We start from the raw sequence: 23,573 nt of genomic DNA, 5'->3' as shown, positions 1-23,573 counted from the left end.
GTATGCCTCAAGGGGACCCCGGCTGTTTCCTTCTCCCCTTCTTCGTGATGGGGGGAGCCATACAGCAAGGTGAAGCAGGTCATCTCACAATCTGATTATCATGCAGATGAGCAGAGGTTCCGCGGTACCAATCTGCATGTCAGCACTTTTTTTTTTTTTTTTTTGCTTTCCTTATTTGTCTTTTTCTTAACAGCCTTCCCTTCGTAGCGCAGCCACGTGTTCTCAACAACACTGATGGATTCTCCCTCCCTCCCTCTCTCTCTATGCATCTATCCCCCTCTCCCTCTTCGGTGGAACGGGAGAACCAAGAACAAAGCCACACCAAGCCATCCCGCCCTGTTGTCTGTCTGAATTATTTATCCCATGTGTCCGGTCCTCCTCCCTCTCGGCCTACGAATCCTGGATTGGCTCGCAGCTGGGCAGGAAGGCGTGTTTGCTGGTGGAAAGCCGCGCGATGCCCCGTACCGTTCCTGCCCTCTCAGAGATGTGGGCTCCTTTCTCCTCCTAGTCCTCAAAGACCCCTCCTGCTCTGATGCCGCATCGCTCCTCATCGCTCTTTTCCTCACTCTCTCCCCCCCTCCCCTCATTCTTTCCCCTCACGCTCGTCTCCCTCTCTCTCACCCACGCCCTTCCCTCGCTGTTATATTTACTTGGCGATATGAAATAGGGAGTTGTGAGATCCTTGCCGGCTCAGTGCGCACTTCAGGCTCCCGCGCTCGCTCTCCCAGCTCAAGGAGGCGAGGGGGGCTGGTCCCCCCCCAAAAACAACCTCAGGCATTGAAGACGAAGGGACATCATGGCTGTGCAGCTCATGCCCGACTCGGCCGTCTGCCTCCTCACGGTGAGTGCTCGCATTCCTCTCCATCCGAACTCTCTACCCCTCACTGTGGATCCAGCTGGAGCTTCTCTGAGGCTGGTCGAAGGGCGGCGCACCTGCACATGCACCTGCACCGGGGAAGGGGGGGCATACAGTGCACTTTGCAGGTAAAGGCAACCTTTGTGCCTTTTTTTTACTGGAAAACGCTTGGGTTTTATTGTGCAACTCGCTGGCGTGCTGCTAAACGCTCAGTCCTGCAAACTTGAGCAAGAAGAGTTGTTCTGGTCACTCTGCACTGCTATCCGAATAGTGGTTTCACTTGTGCCCAGACAAAAAAGAGCATCCGCTGAAGACAGACAGAGAATTTGCTAAAAAAAAGGTCACTTCTCAAAGTATCTGAACGTAAAATAAGCCCTGGTTGCAGCACTTGCAGATGGTAAAGAGCTCCCAGTGTGTTGTGTGCTCCTTCGAGCCAGTGTGGTGGAAGGTGGTGGTATCAGATTGAAGAGAAGGTGACAGTGCATGCTGTGCAGAGGCTTCTGGTTGCGCGGTTCGAACCCCACGCTTGTGTTTCCCCCATCAGCAGGTCCCCTCATCCCTTTGCAGTGGGAGGTTTTTCTTGGATGACTTGTGCCATCTGTAGGGCCACGCCCCACACACCTGTGTGTCACACCTGTCAGGGTCACATGTCACTGTGACGACTGGGTCGTTCAACCCCACGGGGGGACAGTCTTGTGTTTACTGTGTCCCGGGGCCCTGAAGGCATTGTCACCGTGTCCAAGTCTGTCACCCGCTGTCTTCACCAAGCTGGAAGGAGTAGTGTAAGGTCATATGTCACCTTCATCGTCTTTCACACCCATCAGAATCATCAACACCCCAGTGAGATCAACCCAAGGCTGACAAAATGCCACAAGAGAACGGAGCTGACATCAAACGACTCTGCCGACGCAGTTACCATCACAGCTCGGACCTGTTCATCACCCTCATCTCAATTCCGCTCCGAGAAATTCAGAGCCTCGCATCTTTCTTCGCTCCTTTTTTACTGCATTGTGGCACGACAGGGTGCCGGCGTGGCCATGACTTCAGAACAAGGTGGCGTGCTGCTTTTTGAGATTTTCCAGTTTATTCAGCGACACCAAAACTTGTTAAAGATTACCACGAAATTATGGAAGTAGCTTGTGAAGCAATTGTAATGACAGTGCGAGCAAAAACCAAAACATTTTGAGTACACAAAAAAAACAAAAAAAAAACCAACGAAAGCTTTAGCACCCGAAATTGAGAGCGCAGATATCGGCTGATAAATCTGGTCACTGAAACAAAGATAAAAAATGCCCTTTTATTTTCTTCCCATCGCTCTTGTAAATAAAGGCATCTGTTGCTTAATTTGAGCCAAGTTCACGGGGGACCGCGGGCAGCCTAATTCTCACGGGTTCTCAAACGCTTCTGTTGCTCTCGCTTTTCCTCAAGCGTGTTCCTTGTCAAAAGGTACGTTAAGATGCTCTTAGTATTAACACCTTCGTGTTTAAACTTGCCAGGTTCAAAGAAATTCACTGAAGCACTGATTTAATGAACAATAACATATCACTGAACTAAAAACAAATGCAACTCCATATTGTTTTATATGTTAAAATATTACTTTTACTCTACTGCTATTCTATTGTCCTGTTATAAAAAAATCACTCCATTCCATTAAGAGCTGCTTTCGACAGAGATTGTGTGGTGCTTTATCATTAGCCATGTCAGTAATTCTGGGAACACTGACACATACAGTAAATATATGTATATTTTTAATACTGAATAGTAATGTATTGGCTCCATTGTCTGACTTTAATTAGAGGTGTGTTTCCCAACATGCATTTCTTGCTTGTAACCAAAACTTTTAGACAATACTGTTACATTTACATTTATTCATTTAGCAGATGCTTTTCTCCAAAGCGACGTACGTCTCATAGAAAACACAATTTGTGCATTACGTTAGGAGAAAGAGACATAGATGCGTGATTGCATGAGACAATTAACCTCTCCAATCGATGCCAAGAACCGCTCGTCCCGAGCGGGGTCGTGGCGAGCAGGAGCCTATCCCGGAAACACAGGGTGCAAGGCCAAAGAGGGAGGGGACGCACCCAGGATGGGACGCCAAGCAGGACTCGAGCCCTAGACGCGCCACGCAGTGGGCACTGGCCAAACCCACCGCACCACCACGCCCCCCTTGCATGAGACAGTTCTGTATTACTGTATTCCTCTCTTACAGGAAGTGACTACTGCATTAAATAAATCCTTTTTTTTCTATTAAACAATTTCTTACCTGACTGTAGCAAAGAGAATTAATTCAGAGACACGGTCAGCCACGGGGGGGTGAGCGATGGAGCTGGAAATCTGCCAACCTGCCGCAGTAACAAGAGCATCCCAATCAGGGTGAGATTCTCTCACAATTCTCTTTACCTGCTCGGATTCTTCTTTTATCCTCACGTGTTTGAGTGAAGTAGGAGTCTGACTTTTTCCATTGACTTTTCACTCATGAACTTCAGTTGCGCAAACTCAGTCCACCCCCCCTCTTGTTGGATTATGCCTCTAAATCCTCAGAATTTGTTCGGGGTGTACTCCGTGTTCCGCTGTGACTAACCGAGTGTGAAGTCTGAAGTGTCCTTCAATCTCCATGGAGATGCTTTCGTGGCAGCACACCGGATGACTTTGTTAATGCACTTTTAGACGTCCCATGCTTGTCTCATCACCGGGATGCCTGTCACTGGGACTTTTTTGTGTCTTCATTTCTGTTATGGCCATCCACCAAATTCTTGCATAGATTTGAAGGAGTGTTATTTATGCATGGATGCTATTACTACTATATTTCCTCCTCCGTTTGTGCACATTGTCCATGATGGCTTGGACTCTGTTTATGTGTCTGACCTTGAAATACACTGCACCCCGTGTTTTGTTTGTACAGCCGATGAGGTATGCTATTCTGCTGACAATGCCACGTTACAGAGATTTTAAACTCCGCTGGCTGCCTCCTACTGTCAGGCACGACTACAAATGTTGAAAACAAGCGCTTTTACTGTAAACTAAAAGAGGAATCCATGTTTCTCCCAGGAGGATGGATTTTTAAAAAAAATAAAAACAATGAGAAGAACTGGGTTTCCTCTGCTGGATTGCGAACTATTGACTTAAGGGCTCTATTTCGTTCCTTCGCCATTGATCTCTTAATCTGACTTGAACAAACGCAGATGTCAGCTTGGATTGCATTATCAGGCATCTGTGTTTCTACCGAACCATTAGACTGCACAGGAGAGCTGCTGTCCAACGATAGAATAACAAGCCAAAAGAGGATTGTGCTCGATTGAATATGACCCTATAATATCAGGCTTGAGGGGTCGCCTACAGTGCACGGTTCGCGGATAAAAAAAAGTATTCTTAGCATTTTGGAGTAATATTTCATACTTCGTGCAATGGCTTGCAATAGAAACCATTCACCGAGCCTGCACAAATGTGCCAAGTTTGGATGATGTCATTGTGAACCCAACAAAACGGGCTGTTTTTTTTTAACGTTTCAGATTTACAGGCCTCAGCACACCGGACGGGGCTGCTCGGCGCTGCCAGGTTCCGCATTACGCTCGCTGATTCTATTACCCCGGTTTGGGAGAATCATGCCGCACGAGGAATGACATAATTGAAGAAGGTGCATCTGTTTGTTGTCATGTCGGATTGCTCACAAACATCACGCATGCGGCGCGTAACCTCGTTCATTTTAAATTTAGAACGGTAATTGGGTTTTGAGTCCACTGAGGGCAGTTGGATGAACAGTATCCCTAGACCAGGTGCTTCCCTCGTCCTAATTACCTTCTGCTGCTGTCCTTTCATATGTTTTTAATCTAGCAAGCATCAGTGATGTATTTGCTGAGGCTGGTAGGAATTTAGTCATGTGTTTTACTCCTATGCCACTTCCTCTCTCACTGGATGGCACCACATGGTTCCTTTACGATCCTTCCCATCATTATAGGCAGGCAGAGATTTTTTTGTTCTGGCTCTCCTGGGACTAGGTGCAGGGGGTGGGGGACCCCCAGTAGTACAGGCGCCTGCTTACAATCTGCATTATGTCATCGTGCTTCATGAAAGCATCCGCTCGGACCAAACACTCTGCCTGCATAACTCTGACAAGTCCAGGATTTTGTTTTTTATCAGGGGGGCTACGGTAGTTCTGGCATCCCGACGAGGTGCTATCTTGATCTATTTCTTCGGAAGCAGTAGTTTTGCTGCATCTCACCTGGGGTATCTATCAGTATCTGTCACGCTTCTGATCTTCTTGACAGGCTTGTCCGGCTGAAATGAAACGGTAATACCTTTTCCCCCCCATTTGATGTTTGTTTTTTCGACTGGTCTAGGCTGCAGGTGGGTGGCAGGAGTTGATGGTGTCACGGTGACTGACTGGTGGTTCAGGAGAATCTTACGAGAACCACCCCCACCTCCATGCTCTAAAGAGCAGAGCTGGCTAGTGTCTCACATCTCTACAGGTCTTGGGCTACGGGCAGGGCATATTCACACACTCTAATCTGCCTACACCAGAAAGTGTATCTGGATATTTTCATAAACATTCATAAGCCTTCAAGAAAATTTTTGTCTAAAAAAAATGGACACTAAAGAGCAGGTCTGGAGCATCCCCATTCTGGGACCAGGACGCTGTAGGAGGTAATATGTAGAACAGCAATATTTTCTGTATTTCAGTTCAATACTCTAGAATAATTATGAACAAGTCATACAGTGCAGGTTATTCTTATATGGCACTTCATCCTGAAGACACTCATAATACACACACACACACACATTTTCAGAACCGCTTGTCCCATATGGGGTCACGGGGAACCGGAGCCTACCCGGTAACACAGGGCGTAAGGCCGGAGGGGGAGGGGACACACCCAGGATGGGACACCAGTCCATCGCAAGGCACCCCAAGCAGGACTTGAACCCCAGACCCACTGGAGAGCAGGACTGTGGTCCAACCCACTGCGCCACCGCGCCCCCCACACTCATAATAATGAAATACATTTTATTCTGCTATGCCTCCCTTATTCATGTGTTCATTAATGCATTAAACAAAGGGCTCAGTGTAATGAGAGGGTAGATCAATTTTTAGCTTCTTCATTTTCTTTTTAGATTGCGGTCTATACAGACACCCCTCTACTTACATAAATCCAAATTCACATAAATTTCTGTATACACATTCACAGATAGCGCTCACGCAAGACATCTGAAATATATTGTGTTCAAGTCAGCATAGCAAGGCAGAAAGCTGCAGCTTCATAGTTCCTGCACCCTTGGAGCCGTGAACTCATCTCCTCTCGTTAACGTAGTGCTTTCTCCCCCCGTGTTTTCTACCATTTCATTATTCACAATGCCCGATGGTAAAGGTGCACTTGAAGGAAAATGAGAACCATCTCAGCAGCATACAGCAATCAATTTGGAAATGAAACTGATAATAAGCAAGTATGAGGTGGACGAAGATTATGGTCTATAAGACAGGAACCAGGTTTCAGTATTGCCTAGAAACACAATAGTGAAGGAAGCTGCACATGAAGGAACAGCTTGCATAACAAGGGGCAATAAGTGAGACTGAAAAATTATTAATGTTATTGTATTGAATGGTGTGTGGGGGGGGAAATCCAGCCTAAGTAACTTGACTTACGTAAGGGGATGAAGAACAACCTATTTGCGCACAGCTAGGAGAGTGTATTCTGTACAGAGAACTGCCCTGTGCTGCTTTCCCCCTTCTCAGTGCCTTCTCCGATTTACTGCAGAAATGTGTAGTGCCTCACAGCTGCTGGGCTCTGCATTCACATGCATGTCTGTATTAGCTCAGCTCCACACAGACTTACACTCTCCCTGTGTTTGTATGGTTTTCCCTTCAACTGCTCTGGTTTCCTCTCACAGTCAAAATACACCTTATGTGAACAGGTGGTTCTAAATCTCCCTTAGAGATTTTAGGTGTGACATCCGGGGGTGGACACAGGTGTCTTTGCTGTAACATCCACACAAAGACTTGAAGTGCAATGATCTCGAAAGCAGAGCATACAAGTGCACAGCGCAAGCCTGGAGATATGGATGACACAGAATAAGAGGCATACGCATGTACACAACGGCTCTTAGAGTAAGAGCCACTCTGGTGTGAACAGAATCCATACAGAAAGACAACAACTGGGTGATGCACAGGATCTGGACAGGATCACAAAGGACCGGTGTAGACAAGACAGGAACAGAACAGAACCGAACCGAACCGAACCACAAGAAACAGCTCCATTCATCAACCACTGTAAACTTACAAGGCACCCAGTAGAAAACTTTTTAAAAAAAAAAAACCCACAACCTAGTGGTATTGCCTTACTCCCTTTTATAGGGCATAGAACTGATTATGAGGCTAATTGAAAACAGGTGAGTTTTGTCAGTTGCTTGGATCTCAAATGGTGTCTCTGCTGGACATTGGGGATTTCACCCCTGTGGTCGTGACACTGCGTTTGAGTGAATGAGCGGGGTTGTAGGGAGTTCGGTGTAGCGCATATAGCACCAGAAGTTGCATTACGTAAAAATGTCAGCTAAAGACTACTAATAATCGTTGAACGTTGGAATGAATGAGTCAATTTAGATGCATGTCGCTTCGGAGAAAAGTGTCTGCTAAATGAATAAATGTAAATGAATAGAAAATTAAATAAAAAAGATTTTAGAAAAAATGCATACAGTGCTCAGATATATAAGATATATACTCTATATAAAAATATATAGAGTAAATGTAAGGGGGGTGCGGTGGCACAGCAGGTTTGGCCTGGGCCTGCTCTCTGTTGGGTCTGGGGTTTGAGTCCTGTTTGGGGTGACTTGCATCCCGTTCAGGGTGTGTCCCCTCCCCCTTCAGCCTCACACCCTGCGTTGCCAGGTTAGGTTCCGGTTTGCCGTGACCCCGCTCAGGACAAGCAGTTGTAGACACCGCGTGTGTGTGTGTGTGTGTGTGTATATATATATTTATCACTCTAGATCCATTAACTTGTCTGTTAGAGTTCAAACAGGGAAACACAGATAGCATCATGAAAAATGTCGCTTCTAGGCTTGCGAAACCAAAAAGCCCTTATCACACTTCTGCAGATGGAGGTTTCCTCCATTCCCGTCATGCGCCGCACCATGCCGCCACCTGCAGAACTTAATTCTGATCCCGTCCAGATTCCTGAGAACTGGGTTACCCACAGCAGCTCTGGAGAATATACCTCGCCTACTGAGCCACATCCTGTGCCTGCGCTCCCCTGGGGCGAGGGTGGGAAATCGCTGCACACAGAAGGACTCATTTGAATACTAAGCCACTTAAAGGCTGCCGGTTCCAAGAATGTTGGCTTCCGCAACCAAGAACTCCTCTCACAGCCCTGTCAGCGTGATATGAATTGTGGAGTTTAGCGAAATACAAGTTTGCGAAGTGCTGTTTTCCTGTCCGCGTAGGTGTACAAGATGGGTTCATTTTTGGCTCTGTCGCATCTGCCCTTGCCTATTCAACTTTTACACACACACACACACACACACACACACACACACACACACTTGTCCCAAGCAGGGTTGCAGCCTAACCCATCAACACAGGGCACAAGGCTGGAGGGGGAGGGGACACACCCCGGAGAGGACGCCGATCCATCACAAGGCACCCCAAGCAGGACTCGAACCCCACCACGGAGCACGCCCTGGCCAAACCCGCTGCACCACTGCACCCCTCATTCAACCTTTAGCTAAATCTAATATTAATTCATAGCTCTGCAGGTCCATGTAATGTATGCATTCCCAGATCAAGTGAAAAATTTTGATTAGAATATCAATGAAACTTGTGCCACAGGTGTGGATTATCTACACAGGGCTGCTTCAACTGAGCAGTCAAGCTCCTCTTTATGCTAAAAACCCATTTCCTACAATGGTCTCGATGTGCGAAGAAGGAGTGGCACCCTGGCCATGATATACACACACACACATTATCTGAACCGCTTGTCCCACACGGGGTCGCGGGGAACCGGAGCCTACCCGGCAACACAGGGCGTAAGGCCGGAGGGGGAGGGGACACACCCAGGACGGGACGCCGGTCCATCACAAGGCACCCCAAGCGGGACTCGAACCCCAGACCCACTGGAGAGCAGGACCCAGTCCAACCCACTGCGCCGCCGCGCCCCCTGGCCATGATATAATATTATATTATTTTCTTTTTTCTTTTCTTTCTCTTCTTTCTTTTTTTATAATTGGATATAATAATCCAATTAGGATGCAGACAGAAAGAAGTGATAGAAGAATGGGAGTGAAAAATGTGTCATAACTTCACCCACTGTGGATTATTAGGGCCCCACCCACTCAAGATCCATTTCACGAAATTCTTATATACTGTAAAACAATAAAGAATAGAAAAAAGTAGAGAATATCATTAGAAACTTTATTTGTAATTACACTTACTAATAAGTGTATTAATAGTTTAATAATTAACTGTATGTTTGAAATATGGTAGGACGTTTTGTGAAGCATCTGTATCGTATGTGATGGGAAAATTCAGCATTATTTCTGGAGTTAGTGTAATGGGAATGCTAAGTGTCTACGTTTAGCTGATGCTTTCTCAAAGCAACTTACAATTATTTATTCATACAGCTGGCTAATTTTACTGGCGCAATTAAGAGAAGTACCTTTCTCAAGGACACTACAGCTCAAGGTAGGAGTCAAACCTGTAACCTTTTTAGGTTCAACGACGGCAACTCTAACCACTATACTACCAGCTGCCTCTAAATACTTGCCTTTTACAGCGTAATTTTATAGAAATAGAACAAACTTATACGGCTGCAGTAAGAGAATGCAGTATTTGCAGAGTAAGCGTCAATAAAATGGTAGTGTTTATAGCATATAGTCTGCAGATTGCTGTCATTTCATATTAACTCATAATTTATTCATAGGTGCACAGCCAAACAAGGTGAAGGGTCTTGCAAGGTTCATAGCTGACTAAAAAAGAATTTTATGCACTGGGGCTTGTTAGACCAGGCTGCACACATCTTCGCTTATTAAATCACTCCTTCGAAATGAGACCACACCACGATCAGTCCATTGGATGTCCTCCCCCTTCCGGTCAGAAGAGTGATCATCCTCAGGGTAGCGTCCAGTGCCGGCGTGATCCTGTCAGAAGGCATTGCAGAACTCCTATGTTGGATTTGTTCCTGGGTGTCAATTTTCTTTAGGGTTAGGATCACTGTCAGGGTTTGTTTCATTTTGCCATCAGTGGAGACTAACACTTCATTTTCCGAGTTTTGACAGTTAGACTCCGATTTGCAGGGAGACTTCCTGCATGTGTTTGATGTGGGAGATACACGGGAAACAGACCCATGACCACCGCCACCACTACGCTCATCAATGTGATGCAAAAGAGAAGCCAGAACACTGAATTGTAGTATTTTTTTGTAGTATTTGCACCTCCCTCGTATCATGACCTCTTATTTTGTCAGAGCTTGCTTGATTATCTTTACTCAATGGGCTTCCTGACAATTAAGCAAGAGGAAACACACATTTTCTTGTGGAAGATTTTTGATGCATTTTTTGTTTTAGGCAGGAATAAAACCAAATTTGACCTCATGATGTCTGGTTAAAAAAAAAAGCAGTTTAACTAAAACCAAAAATGAAAACCCTCTGTTGATACCAGTCTCTTTTCGTGCATCTCATGTGGCTGAAGGTCCGACAACTTCCATGTGGGTGCTTCCTAGCCTGCCTAAGACCTGGCCTCCACTGCTTTGTCTGCTCGCTATCTTAGAAGAACAGGTCTGAATAGATGACCATCTGCTTCAGAGACACAGCAGATGCACGGTGCACTCTATGTTGCCCATGTCAAACTCCCAAGACTTCCCTGCCTCACATATGGTGCTCATTAGCAGGGCGCGGTGATCTTCTCTAACCGATGGGCAATCACATCTGACAGTTCTTTGAGCGAAAGCCTACCTGATGTCTCAGTGCAATAGTGATTAGCAATGGCAGAGAAATGGAGTAAAAAATGGTAAAATTCAAATAAAACACATTTGCAGCTGATGCAATCCAACAAAAAGTCTGTAGATATCTCCATGAGATATCATCCATGTAGCGTGATCATCGCTGCAATTGTGACTTCTCAGTTACATACTATAAAATCAACATGGGGACAAGGGATGACGGTGGACTCAAGTGTAGAGTCACTGGCTCATTGTAGAAGGAAACCGATAGAGCAGATCTTTGGGACACTGAGCAAGATTCCATGGAGACTGATTCAGTTGGTTCTCCTTTTACGATGAGTTGATATGGAAACGGTGTCCAGGGAGCCAGTTGGATTTTTGGAGGAGGACGAATTCAAGTATGTTGCCCGGACACACCTCCACCAGCTTGTGACACTTACCAGCAACTGCAATTATTTAATTTCCTGCTACTAAACACAGGGTTTTAAACTCTTTTTACTGTGTAATTGCTGAACAAATTAAAAAAAACTTAAGTCTCAACAAGTGAATTTATTTCCTTAATAACACTACAAATAATTGGGTTTGATGGTCATTTTTTGAAAAGTCAGTCATGCTTTTAACGTGAAGGGATTAAAACGTAATATGTATATCTATAATACATGTATAATATGTATAATTCATCTTATTGTTTTACTGGTGATAAAGAGGATGGCAGAACATGACTGACACTTTTTCTTTGTTTATTCTTCGTGAGAAATCCTAGCTCTGCATCACGAGCAAGGTTTTATTTTGCAGAGATGACTAACGCAGGCCTCTGTGGTGTTTACATGTGAATGCAAGGCTGGCACTGTTCCGGCCTCAGCGAGCAGCCAGCTCAGCAGAACAGGACGCTCAACCCAAAGGGTGATCGGGAGTGTGCGTGCATCAGCTAAAAACACTAGAGTTGAACCTCAGGCTGCCGAATGCGAAGTGCTCAGCATGGCTGACGAGTGTTTTTTTTTGTGGTTCCTATGCTGTCGTGTTGTACCAGAGCTGTCAGGTGATAAGGGAGATGCCTCAACGCAGATCACAAGCATTTCCCACTTCCTTCGAAAAAGCCTCAGATGAAGTGATTTCAGTTTAACGCAACATGGCCAAGGAATCTTGTGCAAACACATTGAAATATCGCTGTGACAACATGTCTCAGACTGCTCTTATTCAAGCTCCCAGAACTGCATGGATGCACATTTTCAATTTTGAGAAACAAACCTGCGAAAGGGAGAGCTGGTCGCACTGCACGCAAGTAACACGATGGAGAGAGCCGGAAAGCAGGAACTCAAAGGATGCTGCTTTTAAAAAAAGTACTTTTCCTACATTGCCAAGAGTAAGAAACCCCAGATGTTTCTGGATATGACATACTGGAGAAGCGGCATTGTTGCTGTCTCCACGGAAACAAGAGGGCTCTCATCAGCACCATGGGAACCTCGCTCATGGCACAAAGTCATCATCATCAGAATGAGTTAATAAGATCTTGCATTTATTTTAATATCTGTATGCAGTGATGGTTTTATTAACCCCAGTTTTTGCCATGGTGCCAGACACAGTGCTGGTAATTGCTTTGCTAAGCTCTTTGGGAGTCAAGGGTCATGATGGGAGTCTGGGTCAGCAAGTGTGGAGATAGGCAACAGTAAAATTATTGGTGCTGAGAACACGCCGTTGGAGGGTGGATCGATTTCATTAACAACATTATTCCAATGCTTGTTTTCAACTTTTGATTCAAGAGTTAGCATTTTTATTTAAACAAGGGTGATCTTTAAATATAATTCATGACAGCTGATTGTTCTCTGAATATGGATGACCGATCTGCCATGCAGTGGTTCAGGTTTATCGTTACTTTTTGCAATAAAACCGGCACTGAAAAATCTGAAAATGTCAAAAATTGCACAATCTGTATTCAGTCACACAGGATAATCAAGATTTAAAAAATGTAGGTGTTAATCCTATGTAGGGTATCTGAACCGTGTCCCAGATTGAAATGCGTGGAGTGCTATCAACTAACTGAAGCATCTGAGCTGAACTAACAGAAAACAGAGTCGAGCTCTGTAATTTACTCCTTGTTTACCATGCCTGCAGTGAACGTGGGCCTGTAGTGTTCAGATCTGCTTCGGCATGACTGATGCTCGAGAGACTGAAAGGAAACGGAGTCATATTTTGCTTCTTCCTCCAGAGGGAGCCACAGGGAAAGAAGTTTAAGAAAATGAAGCACATTTTACTCTCATATAATCACTCCCTTACTATATAAAACCGCTACAAAGCTTATGACAATATATTCCCTTCATTGAAACAATAGCCTTGTATTTAATACAACGTTGCTTTTTTCCTGTTACATGGTTATTTTAATTCCACAATGGGTATTTTATTCTCTAAAAGCACTTACATATACCAGACACTTGTATTAACCTCCTTGTTGTCTAACCCCAAGAGGTTCTTGTCTCATAGTCATGTTAGGGCTACATTTAATCACCCATTTATACAGCTGGGTAATTTTACTGGAGCAATTTAGGGTAAATACCTTGCTCAAGGGTGCTAGAGCCAGAGGTGGGGATCGAACCTGCGATCTTTGGATCCAAGAGTAGCTCCAACCATCACGCTACGAGCTGTCCCCTGTACTTCTTGCATCCTGCAACGACAACCGAACACAACCACCGATTACGATAAATCTAATATCACAGCTGAAACAGCAGATGCAGTAAGATTTTTACAATAAATTGACTTAGCTAAAGCATTTATGCACTGCACTTTAGGAGAAGATGATGGACTTGTGCTACATACTTGGGTCACCAGCTCATCCACTCTTCCAGTTCACCTGCTTAACATGTCTGAACACATCCATTTTCAGTTGTGTTGTGCCGTTATTTACGCACTGAGGAAATGCCAGTTCACAGAGACATAGTTTTACACTAGACCTGTTATTCATCTTAAGGTTAAATGTAAAGCCCCTCCCACTGGGTGCCATAGGTATGGCCTTCCCTAGATTTGAACCCCTGACCCTGCTGTCAGGCGTAACTACAATAAACGCTCAAGGTCCGCAAACAATGGCTGCAAAGACGTCACCCACGCATCACTGCTGACCTAAGCAGCGAACCTGACATTTAAGCCTTGCTTTGCAGCATGTGCCGCCTCTCCCTCTTGCTGGGCTGCTGCGTTCTTTCAGATGAGCCCTCCTTGATATGAAAAGATCAGAGGTCACAAGAACAAAACAGAATTGTTCGTCTTTAGATATTCTCAAAAGGTTATTTCCTCCTCAACCCCACCCCAGGGGAAAGTGGAAATAAGGTGAAATGTTCAATTTTTATCCAGCTGTCATCTTTCCAAAAGGTAAATATAGTCTTTTAAGTAATGCTTATGAGACTGATAGGCTGGTAACAAGAATACAAAACAGAAATGGCACCAAATCAATGCATTTTATATGGATTTTTTCCACATCATATTTTATAGGTAGCTATTACAATTACCATAAGGCACATATGGTTCAAAAAGTCCATGCATTACAAGTACATATTTGAGCTATCAGGGCCTGGTTTTCATCTAATAGTCTTTTCTGGCTGCAGAATACATTGGAGATGCAGTGTATGAAATGAGGTCATCATAATTACTGCAAAATGATAGGTGCCATAATAAAAGGTTGCCTTCACTTATGAGCAACAAATCCTGTCAAAACAGCAGAAAATTGCCTCATAAAAATGATATATTTGTAGGGTAAACATATGGTGATTTTTCCCCAAAGAGTTCTGCACTGATAGGTTATTTTATGATGGGCATTATAAAGTGAACTCGAGCACAAATTAATTCTTTCCTTTTTAACGTTTCTCTTTTCGTGATCTTTAAAATTATATCTTTTCTGACAAAGTCTGCCTGCCATCTTTACTGCAGCAGAACTCGTCAGCAATGTTTTTTAAAACCAAACTGCCATTAAAAAAGGCCCAGCTTCAGCATCTTAAGGCTTAACTCTATCCATAATTCAACCACAGTCTTATTTCATCAGTTTGTAGCTGAAAACAAAAGGGAAAATGTGTCATGGGAAATAACATTCTAGGGCTATATATTTTCCCTATCATAAGGATTATTGCAGGGACTTACAGCAATCATGAATGTGATTTAAGATGACATTTGCCACTGTAGTATAAATTCAGTCTGTCTGTCATTGTGGAGCAGCCCGTGATATACAGCACAATATACAGAAAACATTCAATAAAAGCACAATAAGTAGTGTGGTGCTGCTTCAGACTCCTGTACTTCATACATACTTCATACATCTGTACTGCTGAGTAACATCCATCCATCCATCCACCCATCCATCCATCATCATTAACTGCTCATCCAAGGCAGGATCGTGTGGTCCAGAGCCTATCCTGGAAACAAAGCAGGTGTCAGGCTCTACCCAGGAAGGGCCACTAGTCCACACAGTACAAAACAGGCATTAGCCCTTTCAAATGATCATGGCCCAGGGAAGAGCAGACTGCCCCTATAATTCTTCACACTGACAGGTGCAATAATGTTGTTTTGACCTGTGGAACTCTGGACCTGGGGTGTTTCGGGAAGCAGCAGGAATGATTTCTGCTCCACAGTTTGCCCCAGTTGCCACGTAAACACAAAGATTGCAGCGTGACATCTGGCTTGCCTGAGCACACCCTATTCTTGTCTCATTGATTTCCTTCTAAAAGTAACCAAAACTGATGAAGATCCATGAAAGGAAGTGTGTCCCTGTACCAAGAGTCAAGTCCTCTACATGCCTAGGTCTCAGCTTTCTTTTGCCCTCAGCTGCACTTATAGGTCAGGAAAGAAATTCTCATGTGAAACAGTTTTTCTTTTTTTTTTTAAATGTACAGTGTGGTGTGTTGAATATACCTCATCATTTAAAATGATTATTAATAAAATGATGCTATAGGTAGAATAGTTAAACCTCCTGGTTTTTTGGAATTTATCGCTGTGATTAGATTCCCATTCTTGAGTCTTTATTTAAGGTCATTTCACTATTTGATTAACATTCACATTCATTTTCCCACTCTCTCTGGGTAAAATTTATTAGTTTAGCAGCAATAAAGAGGAGAGTCACAGTCTGTTGGATGTGCAAGTGAGCAGCAACTTACATTCCCTGGATTTTACAAAAGAGGAAAAGAAAAAGACTAAAACCATCAGCAGGGGGTAGTGTGACCCAACTGGAGGTCTTTATGGGAAAAGACCGAAATTATGACAGACAGACAAACGAATGAAGGAGGGAACATATCCATTTTGTGGTTTGAGACGGAGGATTCAAGATGATCCCCTATCCCCTATCGCGGGGGACAGCACCAGGTGGGACATTTAAGCAGGAGAGCTAGGAGGTGCCGTCAAGGAAATTCCTGAAGACATCACAACAAATTTTACTGGAGTAATTTAGTAAAGTACATTGCTCAAGGGTACTCCAGCGAGAGGTGGGATTCAAAAGGCAGCAGCTTTAACTAGTGCGCTACCAGCTGCCCCACACATCTTCTGCTGCTATGTGCTGTATTAGGAGGCGGGGGTTGCCCCTGACAGCAGCTACTAGGAAACCATATATGAAGTGACTTCACATGGCTACAGGGTACAACTTCATTGATCACTTTTTGAGGGCCTACCAAGCAGGGCTTTCTGTAATTTGAACCACAGGGCGACAGACCAAACATCCCACGCTCTTCTAGTGGAGAGCAACGTAGCGAGATGTGGCTTCTTGTAAAAGGAAGTGTTTCCTGTGATTTACACTGGGATCCGTTTCTCCAGTACAAAGAGGCTAAGTTTTTGTGATGGATGAGATCATGCAGGTACTGAAGGAAACATCTAGAGATATATGAGCTCAGAATTAAAATCAAAGTTTAAAGTGCCCTGTTTTGCATGTGTTCAAGGGGGCTGAGAATGAAATGTTGGTCCCTCGCATAGGCAGGGTTTTGTCCGTAGTCGTTTTTTGGCATTTCCTCCGGCTGGATAGTTTGGCTGTTATTTGTAAAGCACACTCTGGTGTACATGCTACAACCAGCACCTAATTACCATTTCATTTTCCACAAAGCTTCATACACCTGGTGAAGAATGCTCGTGTGTGAAATTAGTATCGGAAAAGCACTCCAGATGGAGTCTCATTACTGCCTATGCAGCTGGTTATGGAATGAGCTCAACACGCACAGCCTGAGTGTGTTTGCACCTATTCTGCATTATTCATTTATTTATTATATATGCGTTTACTCCTTTTTCACCAAATTCCCGGTCACAGCCAGTTATTTAGCTCATATGCCATCTTATGGAAGCTTGAAAGAAGTGAACACATCCATGCACCTCCTCCACTATACACGTACTCTGTGCTGTGAGTCACCATGTGCGAACTTCATCAGCAATGAGTGAACTATGAAATATACAGTCTAGAAGAATCTTGTTTGACAGTGCCATACCTTCTTGTGTACTTATCCCTTACTTGACTTGTAATGATATTAGGAGAGGTGATAAACCAGTTGGACCCAGTCCTCATGGGCTAAAACTGAAAAATTCCTGTTCGAGCAGTTAATCTGGCAAATTTTCACAATATGAGTTATCTATATCTATCAACATTTTCAACTGATTGGCTAAACTAAATAAGAACTGGATTTGAAGGTTTCCAAGGGAACATAGAAGTTCTCAAGGAAAAAAAAAATAATAAGCAGGTTATTGAAATCAGGAGCAATGAAATGATTTAGATTTAAAGTTATTTCTACAAAACGGGTCTAAATTATAGCATTATACCCTGGGATGTTGTCGCATCCAATCTAGGGTGTTCCCTCTCTCATAAGCTTTGGGGCTTGGCTCTGGACAACCATGACTCAATTAGACGATGGGTGGATGGATGGATCAATGGATGGATTGGTGGATGGATGGACTGATGGATTATGGTGTTATCACATTCTTTTGGAGCTCAGAACCCCCTCCTTGGATGGTCTGAATGAGCCATGGTTGATGCTACTCTTGATGGAGTTGACAGACTGACCTGAGCCGATCGCAGGCCATCAGAGCACTCAACAAAGATGTGCTACACTTTGCTACACCAACAGCAGCTGGTCACACTGTGCTTTTTAATGGTAATCTTTAAAGACATAGATCCACAACTGCCATGACTCAAGGGCCCACAGACAATGTGCTACACTGATTTTTGAAAAGGACAAAGAAATTTAACAAAGATTGACATTTACAGAATGTCAGACAGTTCCTTAAATTTTGAAAGCATTTCTAAATCAATTTTACATCAACATGTAGTGTCTTTTTTTAATGTTCTACATAGAAAATGAGATAGTTTGGACACAGTAGCTTGGAAATGCACCCATCTCGATACACCATGCAAAAGCGATCCAAGTGTTGCACGTGACCTAAAGACCTTTCTTTATTAATGCTCCACTTAATTTTGGTGCTGTCCTCATTCAGTGTTTTTAGCTGTTGTCTTGGATCACTTGCAACACTTAAGACTCAGTCTTTAAAACGGTACGTGAACAAAAGTCTCAGGAAATTGACAATAAACGTCAATGCGCATTAATAAAAATGTTCTTTGGGGGGCTGTGATCTGTAGTGACCCTTTTTCATTGACGCCCCTTTTTACCATGCCATCACACACTGTATGAAGTCATTGCAGCGCTTTCGGTTCTGGCAGTTTGCTGCCTACTGACAGAACTAAAGCTTTCTGACAACACGGCTGCATCTCATTGCGCCGTGACAAATTCTACAGCAGGATGTACATTTCCCGCCCACCGCAGAATGAGAACGGTGTTATTTTCTGCATGTATGGCAGTTTGCAAGGGGAAGAGGGTTAGAAATAACACTGCACTTCCATTCTGTTCAATTAAATTAAATAATCATGAACGCATTATAATATTGCATTTGTCATTTTATCAAATATTGTTCTGTCTTTGCTCTCATTTCCTAATTAGGGTCTTCTGTATAAGGGGGTGCGGTGGCGCAGTGGGTTGGACCACAGTCCTGCTCTCCAGTGGGTCTGGGGTTCGAGTCCTGGTTGGGGTGCCTTGTGACGGACTGGTATCCCGTCCTGGGTGTGTCCCCTCCCCCTCTGGCCTTACACCCTGTTGCTGGGTAGGCTCCAGTTCCCCGTGACCCCGTATAGGACAAGCGGTTCTGAAAATGGGTCATGGGTATAAGAGATGGCGCTCATGTTATACATGCTAAGAAGGTTCCTTTCATACATGTATCATGTCACTGTATTTGTTCCAGTGGAGATTGTCTGCTATTTAAATTAAAATCCATTTGGGGTACCCTTAACCCTAAGCCAACGTGAGCCTCAGAATTGCATTATCTCAAGTATTGTGCTGTGAGATGACAATGGAACTCCATTATACCCCAAATTTGCTGTTTGAAAATGGTTTGCATGCCATCAGTTAACAGGGGGCACAGAATGAAATGAAAAAGTAATTTGGCTGTGATTTTGTCAGCCAGGAAAATGGCACTGATTAACTTGACGTAGAGAGACACAACTTGTTTACATATTGATCGTGTTGGGCATTGGATGGAATCTTGTGTTCCGGACAGCAATGAAGAGCTGTTGATGGAAAGCATCTTGCTTCTAAGACCTGCAGATGCCTATTCATGGTTATTCACTGCATTCACAGTAGACAGGAGCCACTACTTGTTGTTGGCATCGCATGAGCTGGTTGAGAGTAGTGGTTGCATATAACCCAGACACAGATTAATACATTTAACAAATAGTTTTTCAGGCTGCAGTGCTTAAATGAATGGCCACAGTCACAATACATAAAGTCTTGCTCACCTGGTTGCATTAAATCCCATGTTTGAGTTTTCAAAGTGGTCAAAATGCTGATTTCCACCCATCAGTGTGGTTTGCAGTCATTGAACACTTATGCGTCAGAATCCACAGGCTTTCCATGGATAATTCCAACAATTTAAGACAGAGGTCTGTTTTCTGAAGGAGTACCTCATTTTGCAGGTTTCTGTCACTACCGCCATCCAGTGTCTGGATGGAAAGCTATACGCATCTGTTCACCCCAAGAGTGTACGGATTTATATAGTTATAGTCATGTGTAAGAGATCAGAATTACTTTGTCAAAAAAAAAAAAAAACCGTGTAAACATCTGTCTTTTGATGATGCCACCGTTGCCTCATCTCCTGTCTTATGTGCTGCTTCTCACATAATCACTCCAATTAGATGGATTACCTGTGTTTTGAGGAGGTGGGACACATTATCCCCCTTAATGATTCTAAGAAGCAGCAAAAATTATTTTGATCAGTGTGTAAAATGACTGCATTTTCACTGGAATGTGCTAGAAATGATGGGTTTCTAATGTGTAATTACCACCAAACTGGCCTTACATAAACTGAGCTAGAGCCATAGAAGGTGTGAGCCCCTCATCTGGAGACCAGTAGGTAGAAAGGCTCAGCATCAGAAATTATAGAAAAGCATAACATTGGCTATTATTTTGAATAGGAGTCCAATGGACTTTCTGAAAGAAAAAAAGATTACTGATATGGACTTGAAGATGAGGTGGTCATCTTACCACTGGGTTGTGATAAGTGACTTGCTGTTGGCAACGGGGGTAAAGACTTGGAAAATAAATCTGGGGAATGATCGGGTTTCATCAAGAAAGTACAGAGAAAGCCTGAACAATCAGTTCAAGAAACAGACACACATTGACTGAAAGCGTTTGTCCCAAGCGGGGTCACGGAGAGCCGGAGCCCAGCCCAGCAGCATAGAACAGCAGGCTGGAGGGGGGAGGGGGCACACCCAAGACGGGGCACCAGTCTGTTGCAAGGCACCTCAACCGGGACTCTAACCCCAATATTGCTTTGCACTAAAGCAAATTCTCCATAATTTCACATTTTAATGACATGCATGGAAGCAAAATGAGCAGAAAAGGTACTAAGAGATTGTAACAAAGGAAAGAGGTCTTGGATCAGCAGCTAGTGCTGTCCTAAAGCGTGAGATCTATCGGTGTGGGAGCGTCTCTGTGCCCCTCGCACCCACACCACCGCGGTGAAGGTCTACCGACCCGTCGGCAAGGTCACCCCTGCAGAGGTATGAGCTGGGCATGGGCAGCTTCCATGGGGAAGACTCACGCTGCGGCCTTGCCGTGTCCCTGCTGCTCTGACTTTGAAAACAGCAAGTGGTCGACTACAGCCAGTTTGGGCCTGTCTATGGCGATACACACATCGCCAGCAGTCTCTATTAAGTTTACATTTTGTATTTTTGTATTCCAAGCAGGGCTGCGCATAAAATGAATGCTGGAGATGCTTTGTTCATTTATTGAATCCATTTTATTTTACTGTAATCGGATTCACACACACAAACACCGGCACGTGCGCGCACATAGCAATCTGGAGTATTTCCATTGCCCATAAAGTAAATGCCCTGGAAGCAAACTAATTATGCAATGCACTTGGCCCCAGGCATTTTTTAAATTAAGTTTGTCGAAGGAAATGGACCATAAACAAGCTGACCCAAATTTGTTTGTCTCGCCAGCATAGCGACACGTGCCCAAAATATCCGCTGCAATGACAGCGCGTATTCACAATCGGCCATGAATCAAGTGTGAGCCTGGATAGAAACACACACGCGCCGCACGTAGCCTGGAGCACAGGCTGAATCAGTCATTTGAGGGCAATTTCCAAGGCCATGTGCTTCGAATTGGCCGCCATGTGCCTCACTCTTCCAGGCACGGCTCTCTCCTCCTCCAGTCAATTATTTCTCTTGTGTTGCCATGGGATTGAGTGTATTTGTCTGACAGCGGCTACTCCCTGTAGGTTCTCCCAGAGAGCCGGACCGGTTGGCCTTGCCTTCTTGCCACCGAGACCCGCAGATCCGAACACACCGCCCCCCCGCCTGTCCCTGTGTGCCGCAGTGGAACAGACCTCAGAGCCCCAGGCAATCATGCTCAGCCTCCTGTGGGCTCCGGGAATACACCACAATTATGGTGGAGGACAACACTGGGAAAAGGGGGGGACCTTCCACTCAGCTTCTGGGTTTGTTTGCCCTCTTGAACCTATATCTTTTACAGAACAGGCAATAACAGCTGCTATTTTCAATCAGCACCAGTCACGTAAACGTGGTTAACGTTGCAGGCTGAGCGTCTATTTGATGCTGTTGACGGGCAACACAGCAAGCAACTGGATCCACATCAGTGTTGGATAGCAAAAAATCCCCACCTTTATGTGGTCTGAGATGAAAAGCTACTGTTCGTCATTGGTCATTGGTGTCACTTCAAAGAGGGTCTGGAGAGGAAAGCAGGCAAAACCCATTCTATAATAAAATTCTTTCAGATGGCAGTTCTTTACCTGCAGCGCATTTCCCTGGGCACCCTGCTCCTTGCATACCTGATAGTATATCACTGGACTTGTTACAATGAATCCTTTTAGATGATTCCACAGTTGGTTAGGCACCACACAGAAGCAACCTGTGAATGCAGCATGTTGGTTTCCCTCCAATTTCACCCATTGACTTGTGTTGTTAGATAAGATGCAATACAGAAAAGCCCTTTCAAAGTTTGGTTTCAGAACAATCAAAACTACTGTTCTGGAACCATATGATAAATATTAGAAGAATTTCTCTCAGATGTAGGGCTTTTCCTACATACCCATACAAATTAAGTAATAGTTAACTTACTGAACTGCTATCGGCAACATGATAAATGGTCAGAACTGAAATATAAATGTCTGTAAGCAGAGTGCTATGAAGTTTGTGGGCTCAAATACTTCTGTGTACTATCCATTCATGATTGTGAATATGCCTGAAAGTCACTATCTTTGGAGTTTTCAGAATTACATTAATTCAAGATACACAAGACAAGCTGTTATACCCCATGCGTATATTACAACGGCTGTACACAAAGACCCAGTCCAACCAACCTCACCATGAAGCCACAGAGAACAACATCCAACATTGCCAACATACATATATCTCCATGACTCAAGAAGCTTAAATTTCCTTCCCCAACCAACACAACCACAGGGTACCAACATGGGTATTTCATTGAGGAAGTTAAGTGGGCGCCTTCCTTCCTGAATGTTTCATTGAATTCGGTGCACTGCACCTCCAGAAGACTCAACAGTCCAGCCTGGGGTCATATACGTTAGACTCCCTTCACCCTCAACAAATACAGCAACACCACAAACTTGACTTCCCCAATTAAACCGCTGCTGCAAACATACTTCAAAATCCACCATCTTCACATGTTCAGACCATCCCAGTTCTCACTATACCTCCATACCTGCCAACAAAATATGCAAGTGCACCACTCCCCAAGCTAACCTTATTAACAAGGTCACAAGTCCTTAATTACCACCAGCTGCCTCCTATTAATTTTACCAAGTACTACACACCTCCCTCCAATCAACTACCCTGCTTTCTCCTCAACCATAACCACTGACTCACCTTCTCAGCAGTCTCAGACAGGTCCTTCACTGCCAACCTTAACGAACGACCTCCAACTCCAAATTCCCCCAACAACGACGTAGTTGATTTCGCCACACACCCCCTAACACCTATTGCCACCGGGCTCACACCACCGGATCTGCATACTGTAACAATTTCCGCTCATACGCCTCCCCAACTGCATCCTCAAACAGCACTGTTAACTCTACAAAGTGCACAATCCGCTCACACTCCGGATACAACACCATATCTGGAGTTAATAAAATAGCTGCAATGACCTGCGGTACCTAGAACTGTTTGCCCACATCAGTCAGCAGCTTCCAGTCCTCTGCCTTACTCCACCTACAAGGATATGTCCGCTCTTGCGTGGTGTTATGCTCTACTGCCCGCACAA

At 44.3% G+C, this 23,573-nt stretch overlaps 1 protein-coding gene across 1 annotated transcript in view; it reads left to right on the top strand.

Moving 5' to 3' along the window:
- Positions 1 to 367: 367 nt before the first annotated feature.
- frmd4a (FERM domain containing 4A) overlaps positions 368 to 23,573 on the top strand; it is a 160,582-nt gene continuing 137,376 nt past the window's right edge. Inside the window, exon 1 of the mRNA XM_029248663.1 lies at positions 368 to 841. Within this exon, the coding sequence (XP_029104496.1) occupies positions 797 to 841 (45 nt within the window). The 5' untranslated portion in view covers positions 368 to 796. The remainder of the gene's footprint in view (positions 842 to 23,573) is intronic.

The sequence above is a fragment of the Scleropages formosus genome, chromosome 24, assembly GCF_900964775.1.
Source record: "Scleropages formosus chromosome 24, fSclFor1.1, whole genome shotgun sequence".
NCBI classification, from domain to species: domain Eukaryota; kingdom Metazoa; phylum Chordata; class Actinopteri; order Osteoglossiformes; family Osteoglossidae; genus Scleropages; species Scleropages formosus.
The sequence above is the reverse complement of the archived record's forward strand: the minus strand, read 5'-3'. Positions and strand labels throughout refer to the sequence as shown.